The 17066-nt window shown below is 39.6% G+C and overlaps 3 protein-coding genes across 7 annotated transcripts in view; 1 reads left to right on the forward strand and 2 right to left on the reverse strand.

Moving 5' to 3' along the window:
- Positions 1-690: 690 nt before the first annotated feature.
- glb1 (galactosidase, beta 1) lies at positions 691-8671 on the reverse strand. The gene is made up of 16 exons (XM_008411775.2): positions 8417-8671; positions 7826-7995; positions 6661-6811; positions 5923-5983; positions 5742-5836; positions 4878-5058; positions 4583-4641; positions 4376-4497; positions 3317-3357; positions 3128-3240; positions 2968-3042; positions 2764-2853; positions 2555-2668; positions 2039-2170; positions 1671-1910; positions 691-1387 (listed from the first exon to the last, which is right to left on the reverse strand). The coding sequence occupies exons 1-16, from the start codon at positions 8474-8476 to the stop codon at positions 1133-1135; spliced, it is 1959 nt and encodes a 652-aa protein (XP_008409997.1). The 5' UTR covers positions 8477-8671; the 3' UTR covers positions 691-1132.
- Positions 8672-8970: 299 nt separating this feature from the next.
- On the forward strand, positions 8971-10950 carry ccdc86 (coiled-coil domain containing 86). Its single transcript, XM_008411789.1, has 4 exons — positions 8971-9627; positions 9931-10060; positions 10157-10231; positions 10767-10950. The coding sequence occupies exons 1-4, from the start codon at positions 9077-9079 to the stop codon at positions 10911-10913; spliced, it is 903 nt and encodes a 300-aa protein (XP_008410011.1). The 5' UTR covers positions 8971-9076; the 3' UTR covers positions 10914-10950.
- Positions 10951-11969: 1019 nt separating this feature from the next.
- The window catches only part of rnf24 (ring finger protein 24), a 33992-nt gene continuing 28895 nt past the window's right edge, over positions 11970-17066 (reverse strand). For all 5 annotated transcript variants that reach the window (XM_017305931.1, XM_008411818.2, XM_008411825.2 and 2 more), the window contains one exon: positions 11970-15853. In XM_017305931.1, coding sequence (XP_017161420.1) covers positions 15712-15853 — 142 coding nt within the window. In that variant the 3' untranslated portion in view covers positions 11970-15711. The remainder of the gene's footprint in view (positions 15854-17066) is intronic.

Here is a 17066-nt window from a genome sequence, read left to right on the forward strand (position 1 = left end):
TAAAATCTACTTTCTCAAAATACAGTGTGAAATCAGGTGCATTGTTAATGAAGATCAACAAATTGCTTTTTGAAAAGTTTTGTGAACTTCCCAAAAAATAAATAAAATAAACAGTCCCTGTAAAAAAGTTTACAGGAAGAACAAGAGATAACTATAGCTTTATATATATTTATGAAGGAAGTGTGTGATTGGTTAAAATTAATGACTTAATTTTGAAGAAACCTCTTTGACTTTGCAATGCTTCTCTTAAAATAATAAAAACCTTGTACTAAGAAAGTCTGCACAGCTGTACAAGTTATTTGTTGTAGCTGAAGAAATTGAATAATGCCAACTATGTCTGAAGAAATTATAGCTTGTTTTTGTGCAGAATTTTAGAGTTATTCCACATATAACACCTGTGGAAAACAGGTTATGATTAGAGACCATACTAAAATGTACCTATTGGTGGAAGATGAAAAGTTGTGGGTATTTTTAGAATACAAATTCCCCACATTGAAGGAACTACAGGCACCTTGAAAACTAAATCTGAGAGGTGGAGAAAAAGAAAATGTGGCATGTGGAACACACTGAAGTGAGAATCCCAAATAAAGAAACCAAAACTAACCTAGCCTGTCTTTAAATTTGATGCCATACATTTGCCTGCCCTAAAATGTGAATATGCATGAAAGCTAAGTTGCATTAAAATAAAGATAGATTTCAAGTTTTTATTTTGTTTTTATCATATAGGCACATCTTGTACAAATATTACAACTACTTCATAGATGACTAATTTAAAGCTATGGAGCAACTTGTTTTAGTCAAAGGACTACACATCTGAACAGACATATCCCTGATGTGGTTTTCATCTGAAAAATGAAATGTTCCCTGAATGATGAAATGCCACAGCTAACATTGCTTATAATCCCTTTGAGAGTAGACAAGAAGAGATTTTGGATACCTGCTACAACCAAGTGGTGCAAACATAGTTAGAAAAATAGTATCAGAAAACAAAATGACATTTACACAACATAGATCGTTCAAAAGAAATTCAAATGCTCTTCCATTTCACAAATCAAACATTGATTCCAGGCTCATATGTCGAGTCCTGCAGTGCAAACTGATTCCTTTAGTGCAATAGAGAGTTCCCTTATTGTCACAGGAAATCCTCTTTAGTAAACAGTCTCCTGCGCAGTTTGGGTTGAGAGAGGACTGTTGCATTGAGGATGGGGGTGTTTGTAAACTCAATTGTGCATGGCAGGGAGCTGCATGGATCTGCTTCCAGCTCCAGGACGGTCACATTGTTGGGTGCTGCTGTGCTCAGGATGCTGGCAGGCACAAAAAGTGTCACCTGAGGGCCTCGAGCGGGCCAGTAACGCCCCAAATTAAAACCGTTAATCCAGATCTGCCCCTAAGGAAACAAATAAATATTTAGTTTGTACTGAACTTTAGCCAAAGGTGCCTTGCAGATATTACGCTTGGAGTGTAAAAGTTTTACTGGCGATATAGACTAAACAATAATAAAACATTTAATATCTGAAATTATTTGTAGAAGGGTAGTGACAGCTCATGTTCTTATTGCTTAAATAAATAAAAATCTACTTTCAAAATTTAATTAAACTCACATGTTGAATATCTATACATGTGTAGTTGACAAAGCTTAAAAGCTAAATGCTTATTTTAGGGTCTCTCACCTTCTTCCAGCCTGGCAGCTTGACATAAGTGTCTTGAGGGAGGTCCGGAATACCGTCAGGAATGATGAAGCTTCCGTTATAGAAAGCGGGAAGCGAAAGAGTCGCAGGCTGACCTGGGTCTCTTTGTGTGGGGGATTGTTCTCCCAGGAGGCCCTGTCTGACCGCCTCGTCGATGCTAAGACTGTACATGGTCCAGCCGGTAAGGGGGCTTTGTCCCAGATTAAGATTGGAGACCAGGCCCTTTATTGAGAAAACGACAAATGATTAAAACAAACAACAAATCTGACAGCACATTAGACCTTGAGGCCTCAGTAACATATTTCTAAAGCCGAAAAAACAAACAAACAAACAAACAAACAAAAAGAAACCTTGAAGTCATTGATGTCTTTTCCATAGTTGATTCGGCCCATGTTTTCCACCAGGATGTCCACCTGACTTCCAGCATTTCCCGTCACATTCACACTCAAGACCTTGTTCCTTTCCAGAACCCCTACTGCCACCTTAGAAAAAAAGTATGTTTATATTAGTACAATTATCACAAAACCTGAGAAAAAAAAGGACATTTTGAAATTGAAAATTGTATTTACTGTTTCTGTCCTGAAGTGCTGTTGACTGGAGGTAGACTGAATCCCTTAGTCTATTGTTTGTTAATTTTGATTCCTCATACTTTGTCATTTCATGTACTCAGAGGCAAAATGCACTGAAAAAGCTGGTCTCTAATGTAACAGGCCAATTAATGTACCGCTGTCTCTTTCTGTGTTTTTGTTAATTAAAAATGTTGTGATCTTCATTGAAGTTCTGCATCTACTGTAGTTCTTTCATACTCATTAGCTACAATTCACAGCTTTTGCACAGAGGATCTGATGATGAATAATGCGACTCACCCCGTCCACTGACACATACGCTCTATCATGGACCCCATTCAGAGGCGATGACAGAGGGGTGGGTTGGCTGCAATTAACAGGCAGAGTCGTTCTGTACAGAACAAAGCCAAAGCTCTGGAGAGGTAAAAAAAAAAAAAGACAATACAGGGAGAAAAAAAAGTTAAAAAACAAAAATGGAACTACTGTGGTGAGAAAAGACTGGAGGATACCTGATTTAAGTCAGTGAACGTCTGAGGATAGGTGCTTTTAACTGGACCTGAGAATGACAGCGTTTCTACGGCACTTAATACCGTCTGGAGCTGCAGGAGACAAAACAAGCAAGTCAACGCTAGTTTGGTGCAAAGTCAGAAAAGATGGTCACGAATCAGAAGCCTGTAAGTGATTACATCAAACACAGCCATCTGAATGCTTACCTTCTGCATTTTAACAGAACCGTACGCATACTTTGGTGTTGTTGGTGGAATCGGTCCCTCCGGTACCTTGCTGTACTATTTTAAGAAGACAAAGATGTTCTCAATGACACAAAAGAAAAAAAAAATATCTAAAACAATGCTTAAATATTCAGGTTCATACCATTCTGATAACGTCTCTGATGGCAAAGTATTTCTCTGTGAGATCTCCTGCCTCTGACAGAGGGGCGTCATAGTCGTAGCTCGTGGGCTGTGCAGCATATGGAGAGTTTGCACCTGAGAGCATTAAAACACACCATTAGTGTCTTAGGAAAGATGCAGGAAAGCTGCATTATGCTAACATCACACTCACCATTCCAGTAGCCAAAGTTTGACCCGCCTATGAACATGTACCTTCAGGGAAGGAACAAAAAAATATGTTTGTACTTAAAATATTGACTTTAGATTATTTCTTTTTAGAATCATTTACAAAGCCGTAACATTATGATCACATTTTAATGATGTAATGATAAACTTTCTTCATAGAAGGTCTGTCTAACCACGACTGACTCCAATGACTTCAATAAATCACGTGACATACATACATATGTACATGTGTGGACGTTTGTGTTCAAATTGGACCTATTTTTGGTCATTATGTGTTCCGTTTTGATTGTAATGTGGTTGACAAAATCTGCTTGTTGTTTGCTACAATTGTGCTAACCAGAAAACTGCTGATTTTGATCCATTTAGTTCAGGTTTAAGTCTTTTATCAAAGTGTGAAACTTTTCCACTTTTTCCATGTATGGCTACATCTTAGGCAATTGACAAGTTTTATCAGGAAAATACGTAAAACTGCCATACTATTGATGAAAATTACAACTATAAGCCCGGCCTTTCTTGCCTCTTTTCTTTCTGTAGCACATTGTTCCCAACTGTCTTTGTGAGCTTCAGCATCTGAGTAACTAAAAACAGATGTGAGGTGTGAAAATTAAGGTCAGTCCATTCAAATAATCAAAACTTTTTACCAATGTACAGAAAGTGAATGCATGAAACCTGACATATGATAGTCAATCAAATGTTGTGCACTAAAAGTCCTTTGTGAAAGAAATACTGCACACGCTGACATTGCGATGACATGTGCATCATAATATCTGGTAAGATATTATGATGATAAGAATTCTTATCAATTCTTTGATAAGAATTATCCATCCTTTAAACAATTCTTTTGATTGTTTTTAAATTTTAGATATTTGAACAATCATTGATTGCTTCTTCTATACAATCTCATATTTTAAGGCTTCAATGCCTATCAGCAGCCAAATTTGACAAGAGGAAAAGTTACACGACTTCTGCCAGCAGGTGGCACAAGCAACATCAGAGTCACAGACTGCTTCTCTAAACTAATCACTGGTAACTTCTGCTCACTTACAGGTTAACGTTTGCTTCTACAGCCAGCATCTGGCTGAGGGACTTGGCCACTACGGCGGACGACACGACAGAGTGACGGGATCCCCAGTGGTCCAGCCATCCAGTGTAAAACTCAGAGTTCACCTGTGAAACAAAGAAACAGGAGTATTTTCACTTTGCCATGCGGGTAACTGTAGCAACATGCGCAGGGTAAGGGCGAGACGCTTACCAAAGGCCCATAAGGTTCAGCATGTCGCTGTGCCGCAAAGGCAGCAGTTATATTTGCACCTAGCAGAGAGACGAGGCATAGAATTGCAAAGTGTCTTTGTGGAACTTCCCCATTACTTCTGACTAAGTTAAAACGTGACAATGAGTCGGCATAGACACACAAATAAGAAAACAAACCTAAATGAAGGAATCTCATGATAACACAAACCAGCTTCTGTCACATAATTCCATCTGAAAAGTGTGTCATTCCACAGAAAAAGAATATTCACTGTAACATGCAGAGTCGCTAAGCTTACCGGGACCGAAGTCTACGGTGGCATAGAGGCCTTGTATTGAGCCACACTTCAGGTAATTCACCCCGGCACCATCTGTGGTGAACAGCACCACCTCGTCTCCCAGTTGAGCTCTGAACAGTTTGGTTAGATGACGCATGTAGTCGTAGTCACAGGTAAAGTAGCTGCCATATTCATTCTCCACCTGATGATAAAGGTTGTGTGTCAATATTTTTCTTTTCTTATGAGACTAAATCTTGTTTGAATGGATGATTTCTATCTCCTTACATGGATTGACAACCTGGTCAATTAAATCAAAAAGTAAAAACATCCATCATCCAGATCCCCTCCTGCACCCTCTTCAGCTCATCCATACAATCCGATGGCCTTTGATGAAGGTTAATTATGTGTCTGTTGAACCATTTCTGTTTTTTCTTGGTTTTTAGTCATGTAATTATTGTTTAAGACCCAATGATTATCCATTTTAAATTCATAAGTTCAATGCTTTTCCACACATTAATCCTCTGTTTCCTGCCTAACCAACATGGATTGTTTTTTTTTGCTTTGTTTTTGTTTTCATAAAAGCTCAGATTAAAGATCAATACATACTCCATAAGAACAAGGAAGTCTGTTTTCTCCCAGAGCTACAGTTACAAAAGTATGTCAATCTGGTATTGCAGCTGTGTTTTGGCAGCTTATCACTTTCAATAAGCAGTGGCCAAACGATCCATGAGAAACTTCAATAGGTATACGTGCTAAAAATTCTCCATTGACTTTTATTTACCATTTATTTGTTTACCAAGGCGGACTAGTGGCTTTGAAGTGGGCTGTAAAATGAAAACTAGTCAGGTACGAGCATGAGAAACAAATTGAGACATCCACGCTCACCTGCACAGTGATGATGGGACCCCCATTCTGGTAGAGGTAAGGCTTCATCATGGGTAGCAGCTTCCCCATCCATTTGTCCACAGCTGCAATGTAATCTGGAATGGACACAAATTACAGCATTGTGCTTTCATGCAGTGGGACACCACATGCATTTCTGACTAGATGAGTGTTTGCTGCTCACCAGGGTCAGACGATCGCAGCACAATGTTTTTCTTATTGAGAAGCCATGCAGGCAGACCCCCCTAATTGGCAGAATAACGTTTAATAATTAGAAACACAACAAGCAAAATATTCCCACAACAGGCGTTGAGATGGCCAAGCTTTAGATTTCACACATTGTACACAGTTCATTATAGCTACGCTGCCTTGCAAAAACATCCATTTTGCTAAGACCTTTTTTTTTCCTGTATTTGATCACGTTACAACATAAAAGCCAGAGAATGACTGTAGTGAGAAGTAAACCAAACAGAAAACAACTAAAGTTAAAGAATCTTAACCACAAAATCACAGCAAATACACTGATCCAGTTTTCCAGATTTTTTGTTCAAATGGTGACATTCAGATAAAACACGAGGCTGCAGTCTACTCTGAGGTCTGCTCCTCAAACAAGTCCTTCTTATGTACATTGCCACAGCAGACACACTGTCTGGGGAGTAAATGCTATTTTCTGACAGTGTTAGAGAAGGCTTTGTGTCAGAGGACATTCTGCAAAAAGGGCAATGCAAGAGAAACTATATACTTTAGTGTTAATGTTATCTGGCTAATATAGAGTGCCACATTAACAATCCCATTTTAGCACAACTCGCTAGATCACAGCACTTACTTGAACTCAAAGGAAGCCTTTGAAAAAATGAGATTAAATGTCCCGTTTCAATTCAGTTTTTGAAAGCAAACGCATTTAAAGACACATTTCCCTCACCATGTCCCACTCTCCACATATGTACGGCCCTGGACGAAGGATCACCAACAGACCGATGTCCTGAGCCAACTTAAGAAAATATTCCACATCTCTGTCTCCGCTGAAATTGTACTGGCCAGGAGTCTCTTCATGGTAGTTCCAGGGAATGTAGCTGTGAGCGTAAGAGAGTATTTATGTTCAACAATTAACTCATAAAGTGTGTTTTATCCTAAATAAATGTAAAATGACCCAAAATCAGAATGAGATTCAATAAAAAAAAGAAGAAAAAAAAGAAATTGGCACATTGTTTTTATAAAGTATAAATTTAACATGAATCTAAAATATGCTGTTGAAGTGAAAATTGTTTCTTAAATACACACAGGGAATAAATTACTCCATTTGAATACTAATAAATATTTGCTAAAAAATGTCTTAGATCTTATATGTCGAGGGGCTGCTCAGTTCACCAGATTTATATATTAAATTATATCTTACACCCAATAAATAAATAACACATTAAATAAAAAGACCCATCTTTTTTAAATAATTCTGTCACATTTGGTCTGAGGAACTTTTATTTTTACTTTTTTATAAGTGCGATAAATTCATCATGCTTCCAGGTCTGGTGAATAATATGTTCAAACAGAAATCTCCAACTCAGGCCCTCCAGGCTCAATACCCAGCATGCTTGCCAGGACTCCTAACTGTAATGACTGCTTTATCTCCTCAGGATGCCATTAAAAGCAGAAAAACTGGTTAACCCCCATTCATTTGATTCATGTGTGTGGCAGCAGAGAAAAATCTAAAACATGTTATGATATATGATCCTGCTTTTATTGACCAAAGAATTTGTTATCCATGATCAAACGTCATTATTTTAAATAAGAAGACAAACTAAAAGCAACTTTTCATCTGTTAAAAGCAAGTAGTAGTTGTGAATATGACAGTGCTTCATAAAACAATGCAACGATAATAACTCAACTGTGCAGAGTTGGCAACTTTCTTAGGAGACCACTGATGCATCACATAATTCCTGATTTTAAACGTGAGACAGGCACCGTATGTGTGTGTGTGTGTGTGTGTGTGTGTGTGTGTGTGTGTGTGTGTGTGTGTGTGTGTGTGTGTGTGTGTGTGTGTGTGTGTGCGCGCGCGCGTGTGCGTGTGCGTGTGTGTGGAGGAATCATACGTCTGGATGGCGTTCAGTCCTGCCATGTACATCTTCAGCAGCCGGTCTTTCCAGTAGGCCCTGGGGATCCTGTTGTAGTGGATGCTTCCTGATATGTAACGAAATTGTTCCCCATCCTTACGGAAGCAGTTGTTTTCGTAGTCCACGCTGAATGATGGAGACGTCCCGATCTGCAGGTCAAAACACCGTTGTCTGTCACTGAACACTTACACATGCGCAGTACTTCCCATAGAGTTTCAAGTTTAAAGCTCAGAGATGACACCTCAGGTGACTGTAGGAATGTAGAAGCCAAACACCTGACTGTCAACTGAAGACACTTAAAATGTTTCAGTAAAGAATGCTGCAGATTTATCAACATGTTAAAAAATATAATCATAAAAAAAAAAAAATCTGAATTAAAGCTTTAGTCAGTCTAGACCCCTATAAATTGCAACACATTATTTACATCCATCATTTTTAACTTAAAAGATCTATAAAACATATGTAATTATTATGCATTATGAGGTCAATAAACCATGAAATCAGTTTAAACTGTAATACAAACTCAAAATAAAGTTTTAAGACTTTAGCTAGGTGCTCAGAAATACTCACAGAGTGTCCAAACATCATCAGCAGCAGCAGAAAGACGCTATTAAATCGGAGCACCGACATGATGAGTCCCTCTCACAGCTAGTGCTGGGATGTTGCTATATTAAAACTTCTTAACAAGAGCCGCAAGCACCAACAAAATCAGATATCTAGCCAAGGGTTTCCCACTGAATGTACTGAGGTGTTTTTCAATGAGCGGTATCACAAGTCGCGGAAGTAAAAATCATGTGACCGCCTAGTCCCATAAAAGAGCTGGGATGCATTCTGCCCAGTAGATGGCACTGCAGAGTGTTTTAGTACGGTGTTCGTTTTAGGATATCCTCAGGACTCAAGAAGAAAAAAAAACTTACACATTAGAACAGTGTGTAAAGTTTCAGATGTGAGGCCATAGACATAAAGCCACCAGCCCGCTGAATAAAATAAAAAGTATTTTCAAAAACGACCTTAGACGAAAAGGTCTTATTTTTGTTCCAATACAAAGTTCTAGTTATAGACTACGAATGTAATTTGCCGTTCCTCCCTCACACCAACAGATGGCGACAACGCACAGCTGGATCTACGTCAGAACCGGAAATAACGCATCATACGCAAGGCTGGGAGCAGACACACGTGGGTCTTGGAGTTTGTTAAAGTTATGTACTTGTGTCTGTTTTATTAAGAAGTATGCCGAAAAGAACGAGGGCCCGGACGGAGGACAACAGCTCAGTGGAGGAGCTGGTTGAGGATCCGCCAGCGGAGGGCAGGCGGACCCGTAGCGGCCGCACGGTGCGCCCTCCTGCCGCATTGCTGGACAACACAACCCCGGTGAGGACTCCCAGCAGAAGGACCAGGAGGTCCGTCCTAAAGGAGCTGCCACCGCCGGCGGAAGAAGAAAACCCCGAAGATACGGAGCAGAAACCAGACAGTCCGACCGTGGAAGAATCCAGTGCGTCTACGGAACCAGAACCCACAAAAATGACAGAACCCGCCGGACCAGCAAAACCCACAGTGCCCTCAGACCCACCGGCCCAGGCAGCAGTTATGGAAACGGATAAACCCGATGATGGAGGAGAACATCAGCTGTCCAAGTCTGCACCAGCAGAGACGGCTCCTGTAGGCTCAGGTAGCACCCCGAAGAAGAAAGCTCACCTGACTCCCAGTGCCAAACCGATCCCGGCGGTTCCGCTGGGAAAACCAAAGTCAGGAAGAGTGTGGAAGGACCGGAACAAGCAGAGGTGGGATCTGTCTTCAACTTGCTGAAATTTGATTATTTCTGTTCGAAAAAGTTATTTCTTAACCTGTAATACTGATAAAATAAGACATCCAGTGGATTTTATGATGGAAACTGTTAATTTATTCACAAATAAACAATGCAGCCTACTTTGTCATAACACCTAAAAACAATCTGGATTGGGTTGGGGTTTTTTTTTCAATGTATGCAGCAATTATTCTTTCAAAACTATTGACTAGTTATGCAAACATATTGTTAGTGATGGAAAAAACACTCACCTGTCTATTACTGTGATGTTTGCATCCAGGTTCTCTTCATTGGTCAGAGACAAACCTCTGTGCTCCTCCTGGGAGAAGAAGATGCAGGCCAAGCGTGAAAAGGACCTCGTCAAACAGTTCACAGTGAGGCTGAAGGAGGAGAAAGCCCAGAAGAAGGAGGTGATGTGATGCGATGCAGAGGTTCTGGAGAAAAGTCATGCTTTTGCTGTTCTATGTCTAACAGGCTGTGCTTCATTTTTTTTTTTTTTTTTTTAGGATAAGAGGAAAAGACGAGAGGAAAACCTGAAACGGCGCGCAGAGAATGAACGCAAAGCCGAGATTGTACAAGTGGTACGTATACGACCTCTCACCTTACAGGTTTGATATGCCCTGCCTTAATGGAGGATTCTTTTTTTTCTTCCATCATTTGGAGTCTCTAACAGAATTTCTATTAGACCCACATTTAGTTCCATTGATCCTCACCATCTCTGCTAAAGAACAGCATGCCCCCACAGGGTGATGCTGCCATCACGTTTTGCCATGGGTGTAATGAGTTCTCCGCACAGCACTGTGAACGTAGGCTGAAATGTACACAGAGCTCTTTAAGGTGTTCAAACCTCGGGATATTATTCTAGAACCAAACGGCGCTTTAAACTTTTCCACACCTCATGTCTGCTCCGTTCCTTGGTTCTGTTTATTCGCTCGTGTTCTTAAGGAAACTCCTGAGGCGATCACAGAACAGCTGGATTCAAAGTGAGGGAGTACAAATGGAGGCCCACATTTTATTTGAAAATCTTTGACATGTTTATTCTCTGATCACGTAGAGTCAAAAAGGATGGGGAAATATAGGCATGTGTAAAACTCCTCGTTGGTTTTTGTTTGACAGATCCGGAACACGGCAAAGATCAAGAGGATGAAGAAGAAACAGCTGAGGCGCATCGAGAAACGAGACACCCTGGCTCTGCTGCAGAAACCGCAGAAGCAGAACAGCACAAGCAAAGTGCAAAAAAAGGTTCAGCAAGATTTAACTTAAGAACTGTGACAATAAATGACATCTATTCAGAAAATTGTCTACGTGCTGTTGTTGGATATAGTTGCTCAGATCAAGTTCGGACGTTATTCTTCATTTGTGCTTTCAAACACAGATCCAAGAGTCCCAGTACATGGAAGAGGTCAGATTTTTTTCAGTCAACTTAATAACTGGTCTCAATATACTCAGCTACTTTTTCGAGGTCCACCTTCCTGGTTCCTGAGTGGACCCCCCTTTTTGCTCTCAAAACAGTGTTAATTTTGCATGAAAGATTCAGCATAGTGTCAGACATTATGCGATTGGCTGATTCACTACTTGTGTTTCTGAATCAAACAGATTCACCCTATAATGTTGCTGCATATATACTTATTAAAATACTATCGAGCAATTATTAAATCAAATTGTTGCCATACATGTGTGAAAACATTCCATGAAGAGATTTCTGCACATCAGGAAAAAATTAGCATTCTGATATTTCACATCAACTTTGCTTTTGTCTGTGTATTCAATGTTCAATTTGTTCAAAGGTAGAAACTGTCTATGAAGTCTGTCATCTCAAAAATGGGATCATTTAGAAAGAATTATGGCAAAACAAAGTACTTGATTTAACCACAAAGGGGCGCTGATGAATCGGTTTACTTAAGAGCACAAGTACAAATAAAAATGTTTACCGCAAGGGGGCGGTATTACATCAACATTAAAGCAATCTTCAATGACTTAACAGTATATTTTTTTTATTGTATGAACAGGCTTCTTATGTGTAATTAAAATGTAATAATCCCTTTACTAATCCTTTGGCATCAGGATTTAGATCATATTAGATTAATTATGCATGGAAAAAAGCACAACTAGACAAAAGTCTTTCCAAAATCTGGAAATTTTATTTACAGTTCAAGTCAGTCACATGCAACATTTTCTTTAAACGAATAAACATGAAATTAGCAAAAAGGAAAAAAACAAAAAAACAAACTAATTTTAGTTTTTTCCCCAAAAGAGCAATATACAAAAATAGAGCTTACAAATACTGTACAGCATATAGTCTCCAAAAATATTCTGCTGCAGAATTCTTAGTTTTACAAACAATGTCTGTGAGACTTCACAAACATAATCAGTGTTAAAAAAAAAAAAAAAGAGGGAAAAGTGAGGAGAATTCAAGGGAAAGGGTAAAACGACTTGTTTGGACAAAAGGTAGGAAGTTATTTGTGAGTTTGTAAGAGCTACAGAGGAATAAATACACAATACAAACAAACACAGGTTCACTTCAACAAGGCAGTGACAAGAGATTAAAACCCTAAATGGTCTGGTCTTGCTAAAACCAACCATGGAACCATGAAGAGATTCAAGCAGCAAGGAAAATTTTATTGGGTTTCCTTCTTTTTTCTTTTTTTTCCCCTGTCAAAATGAACCCTACCTCCATGAAACGGTGTTGTGATCAATAACTGCCTTTTCTTCTGTGGTCATCAGTAAATAATTTATGTCTAACGTTGCTCCCGACTGGATGTCTATTTATAACAGCTCAGTCCAAGGCAACGCTGACGTCAGGGATGATTTCAGCGGTGGGAAGACATTTCTTACTGCGCTCTTCAGCCCCACTTTTTTTTTTTTTTCCACTGTCGTCACGCAGACTCTCTTTAATTCCTAAAATTTCATGTCTGGTTGGCACTATCAGGACGGCGGGCGGAAGGAAAACAGGGAGGCTTGTGTGGGGAAAAAAAAAAAAGTAATAACCAACGACAAAGGTGCACAAATGGCAGCAAGCGTTAGCTGCTGTGGGGTTTAGATGAAGGACTCGTGTGGAAATTCATCTTGTAACAATAACGTCTTACACTGAGCAAATGGTGAGAGAAAATGTTTGCAAAGCAGCATGCATTCACAGTAAACATTTCCTTCCAATGTGAGATCCATAGGCAGATCAGTAAACAAAGCTTTAAGACTTGAGTTGTTAGAATGGAAGAGAGCCAGGTTGTATGAATGGCGGTAAAATGGAAGATCTGCTCCCTCATGCTGCAACATTAACAGTCCCAGCCTCTTCATGTCCAAAATACATCACACACACCAAGCTAAAAGAAAAGCATGGCAGTCGTTTTGTTCACCACAGATGTAATGAAACACATCTTTCTTTGTTATTGCAACAGTTTTTGTTCAACTAAGGCTAAAATGGGCGCAAAGATTCCCGGTAAATTTTAGTGTTAATTGCCCTGTGTTGAGTTAATGCCAGAGTATCGGCAGACGTTTTCATCTTTTAAAGGTCCAGTCCTCTGTGTGTTGGCTGACATTCGGCGGAGATGAGACATTCGTCAGAGTAGCGACGCTTTTCCAACTGAAAGCCAGAGACACTTTGTTGAGATCATTGCTTTGTGGCGAGCACGCAAAGAGAAAACCGAAAGGAAAATAGGACCAAGATGGTGTTAAAGACACAATCAGTGACTGCTTATAATGTAAAAATGTTTTACATTGATTTAATTTGGTCCTATTCAAATGAAAACTGATTTGACTTGACTGATGAAACAATGTTTAAGCACACAACTGTTATGTTGTGTGCTGTCAGATTTTCGGATTTGACCAGCAAGTCTTGAGCTTTGACACCCGTGGTTTAGATCAAAGCAGATTCATCAACGTCGGCAAAAATGAGGTTTAAATAGATTCACAAAGACTTACAGCTGCAGAGAAAGGTGATTATAAATGACTGGTGGGGCTGAATACAAATGCCAACAGCTCACTTTTCAGATTTTTATTTGCTGAAAAGATAACGGGACATGAAGACTACTGCAACAGCATGCCGATAAAGTCTAATGTTATTTACGCTCCTTTTTGTAGACAAATAGCTCTCATTTCCGAGAGCTATTTTTCCGAAGATACAGATCAGACCACAGATTGTTTGACAGCCTGTCTCAAACTTATCTTCGGTCCGTCGCTGTGGAATGAGCGGCGTTCCCAGTAGCATTTGTGGGAAAAGTATCACTGTGTGGCCACAAGTTACTTAGGCGTGCAAAATAGATAATTCAGTCATAACCATAAATTGCAAGTGTGTGGGAATGAAATGTTACTGAGTGGTAATTTCTGAGAAGCGGATAACTGTGGCCATGGCCTAATAATAGATGACCACAAGATACAGAATGTATCATTTGTTTCACTGACGGGACAGGAGGCGTCCAATGTGAGTATTATCAGCTCTGACGGGTGCCAAACTTCTGATTTCACATTATCATCATCTTGTGGCTGATTATAACATGCTGTAAGGACTATCAGTTAAAAATACTATCATTATGCTCTCTAAATCCCGCTGATTACCAAACCGAAGCCACAAAACACTTCATTACCAAAGCTCAGTGAGCTATTTTAGCCCACTAATGTTACCAGTAGAGGGGTGGGGGGGGGAGTTCACAGCGAGGCCTTTCAGCTAATTCACCAAATTCAGCTAACCAGAGGACAAAAAAGTATCCACAAAAGCGCTGAAGTACGTGTGGCACGAAACAAAAGCACGTTGTACCGATACAGAAAGGAGGGGGGAGGCGAAAGCACCAGAAGACTGCAGAGAAAAAGCAGGAAAAAAGGGGATAAACTGCAATGTGTGTTTGCATGAATGAAAACCCTGGTTCACTCCAACCTGCTGACCACTGACTATGGCAGTGTAGCTGAGAGAAAGGAGGGTCAGCTCCAGCTGCTCCCTTATGTGCATGTATGTGCGTCCACTAAAAGGATATGCTGATTACACGCTGAGGCCAGGACTGGTGGCGCTGGTGCCAGTTCACTGACTCGTGCTCCTAAACGCAGCGGTACCGAGAAAAAGAAAAAAAAAAGATAAATAGAAAAAAAAAAGAGAGAGAAAATAAGTGACAATAAATAGATTTACACATTTGTGGCAAGAGAGATGAAATGGCTGACACTACAGCACATTTTGAGGGAAGATTTCTTTTTCATTTTGTTGTGTTCCAGAAAAATCAACTCTGTTGCAGGATCTGTGAAACGACTTTCCGCAGCTTTGCTTAAAAGTCTCCTGCTTTCATCCGTGAAATACACGAACCTTAATCTGATGACATTAATACAGGAAAAAAAGGGCAATGAAAAACTAGAAGCGTTACTTCTATTAAACAGCTCAAAGACCTTGGTTTAGAATGCATATTTTTGACTTAAAGTCTAAATTTTGCAGACAACTGGATTAGTCAGAGTAATGCCTGGGCGATGGTGACACAAACATTTCACATTTAAGCAAACAAAACCGTTCCAGAGTTGTCCCTTTGAGATTTCCGTAGATGTGTAATGTTTTAAAACCTGTCCGTCTGCTTTGTACATGGAAAAGAGGAAGAAATAAAATATAATACATGACCTTAGGCCAAAGCAATTAAGATTTCGCCTTCTCGTAAAGTGCTTTTTAAATGAAACAAACAAAAAATATATATATCTTAGTGTAGTGAAGTTCTTGGCTTTTGCGTTTTCTTCCTCGTCTTTTGCTGGTGCCCTCCAGAAAAGCGCTTTGGTTGTGAAAAAGTAACAAAAAGAAACTTCTTCTAGATCAGCTCCATCGTCCATGAAGTAAAAAAAAATAAAATAAAAAGAACGGCTGATTATCAGCCACTCTGTGCTGACATAAAGGAAATCCTTTTTTTTCTTTTTGCAAAAATAAAAAGAGGTGATGACGACCGCAGACTCTCAGTTTTTGTGAGCTTCTGCTCAGTTATTCCAGTTTGTGTCAGTTCGCACACTCCCACCGAAGGGTACCTGTTTAAGGTGTGAGTGTGAGCATTGGGATGTGGTTTGTTGTGTGTCCGCCGGCTGCTTTCCGAGAGGGACTCAGCGTCCGCTACACCAGGTTCTCGGCGCCGGGCAGGGGCTGCTGGACGGGCACAGGGGGCTCCGTGGTGCTGGCCTGCTGGGCGAGCTGCAGGACGGGCATGTTGCACAGCGGGCACACTTTCCTCACCTCCAGCCACTTAATGAGGCACCTGAGGGATAGAAAAATGAGCCAAAGTATGTTTAAAATGTCAGATTTAGAGAGAGAGAGAAAAAAAATGATTTTAGCACCAAAAACTATTTAGCTGGTTCTTCAAATCAACCCATAAACTCTTACTCTGGCCAGGAATTACCTTTCAAAACAGGATTAAACATTAACCCCCCCCCCCAAAGAAAAAGACATCTTTAACACTGAAAAAAATAATTTTATATAGTTTGGAAATCTTGAGAGAGAAGAACTAATGCTAGAAATTAAAGACTAAATAAATAAGTAGATAAGAAAAAAGGGTAACACTTTATTTGAAGGGATGTGCATAAGACTGACATAATAAACATGGCATCTGCCATGAACATAAAGAAGTCTTTGTGAATGTTTATGACAGCTGTCATGAAGTGTCATTCGGTAAATAATGACACTTTAAATGATCATAATTTACAAAATCATGCAAAGTTGGCACTTTTAATGGACTTTCAATGCAACTTTTAGAGCAACTTTGCATTAAATCCTGTTTGAGAAATCCCTTTTAACTTAATTTATCTCTAAAACAAAACTTGAAAATCTTGGTGCAACCCAGGGCAGCGATAAATGAGCTGTCAGCTGTAACAGCCTATCAGTCAGAAATCATATCCATATCCCTGCTTCATTCTGATGGGGCTCTCTATCAGGCATCACTGTCTATTCAGATTGTAAAGTATACACAAACAAACCAGAGGTCACAAAGATGTCCTCCTCTGGCCACGTGAGTATGTGCTGTGTTAAAATAAAAACAAAACCTCACAGAAAATCCCACAATGAAACAGAGTCAGCTGGTCAAGATATCAGGAGAGAAGAAAAGTACATCTCATCACATGAAACATCATATTATGACAGCTGAATCATTTAACGAGCATTAAAAATATGAAATGTGAAAGAGTCCAAAATGTATGATTTCTGAACGTTGCAAAGAAAACTCATATCTTAAGCATCAAAGTGTTTGTCTGACTCCTGATAGCTTCACAGTGAGCAGAAGTGATGTGTGTGCGCAAATCAGTGTGTGACAAACCGTTAGTAAGCTTCTATTCCTGTGATTTTAATGTAAAGCAGTTTCATAAATGAGGAGAGCAAGAAAATGTGCTGGTGGCAATTCTGATCTTTGGAAACCAAATGAGCGTCATTAAAGATACTTTAAGGCTTCCGAGGCTTTTAAAACGTTTTTACCCTTCATT

This window comes from Poecilia reticulata, linkage group LG1, assembly GCF_000633615.1.
Source record: "Poecilia reticulata strain Guanapo linkage group LG1, Guppy_female_1.0+MT, whole genome shotgun sequence".
NCBI classification, from domain to species: Eukaryota; Metazoa; Chordata; class Actinopteri; order Cyprinodontiformes; family Poeciliidae; genus Poecilia; species Poecilia reticulata.

Excerpts from the sequence above, each read along its gene's own strand:
- glb1 (XM_008411775.2), bottom strand. The coding sequence starts at position 8,476 with ATGTCGGTGCTCCGATTTAATAGCGTCTTTCTGCTGCTGCTGATGATG. Across the intron at positions 4,642-4,877 it reads CACCGTAGACTTCGGTCCCG|GTGCAAATATAACTGCTGCC; the intron begins GTAAGCTTAGCG and ends TCTCTCTGCTAG. Across the intron at positions 1,911-2,038 it reads AAGACATCAATGACTTCAAG|GGCCTGGTCTCCAATCTTAA; the intron begins GTTTCTTTTTGT and ends TTCTCAATAAAG.
- ccdc86 (XM_008411789.1), top strand. The coding sequence starts at position 9,077 with ATGCCGAAAAGAACGAGGGCCCGGACGGAGGACAACAGCTCAGTGGAG. Across the intron at positions 9,628-9,930 it reads AAGGACCGGAACAAGCAGAG|GTTCTCTTCATTGGTCAGAG; the intron begins GTGGGATCTGTC and ends GTTTGCATCCAG. Across the intron at positions 10,061-10,156 it reads AGAAAGCCCAGAAGAAGGAG|GATAAGAGGAAAAGACGAGA; the intron begins GTGATGTGATGC and ends TTTTTTTTTTAG.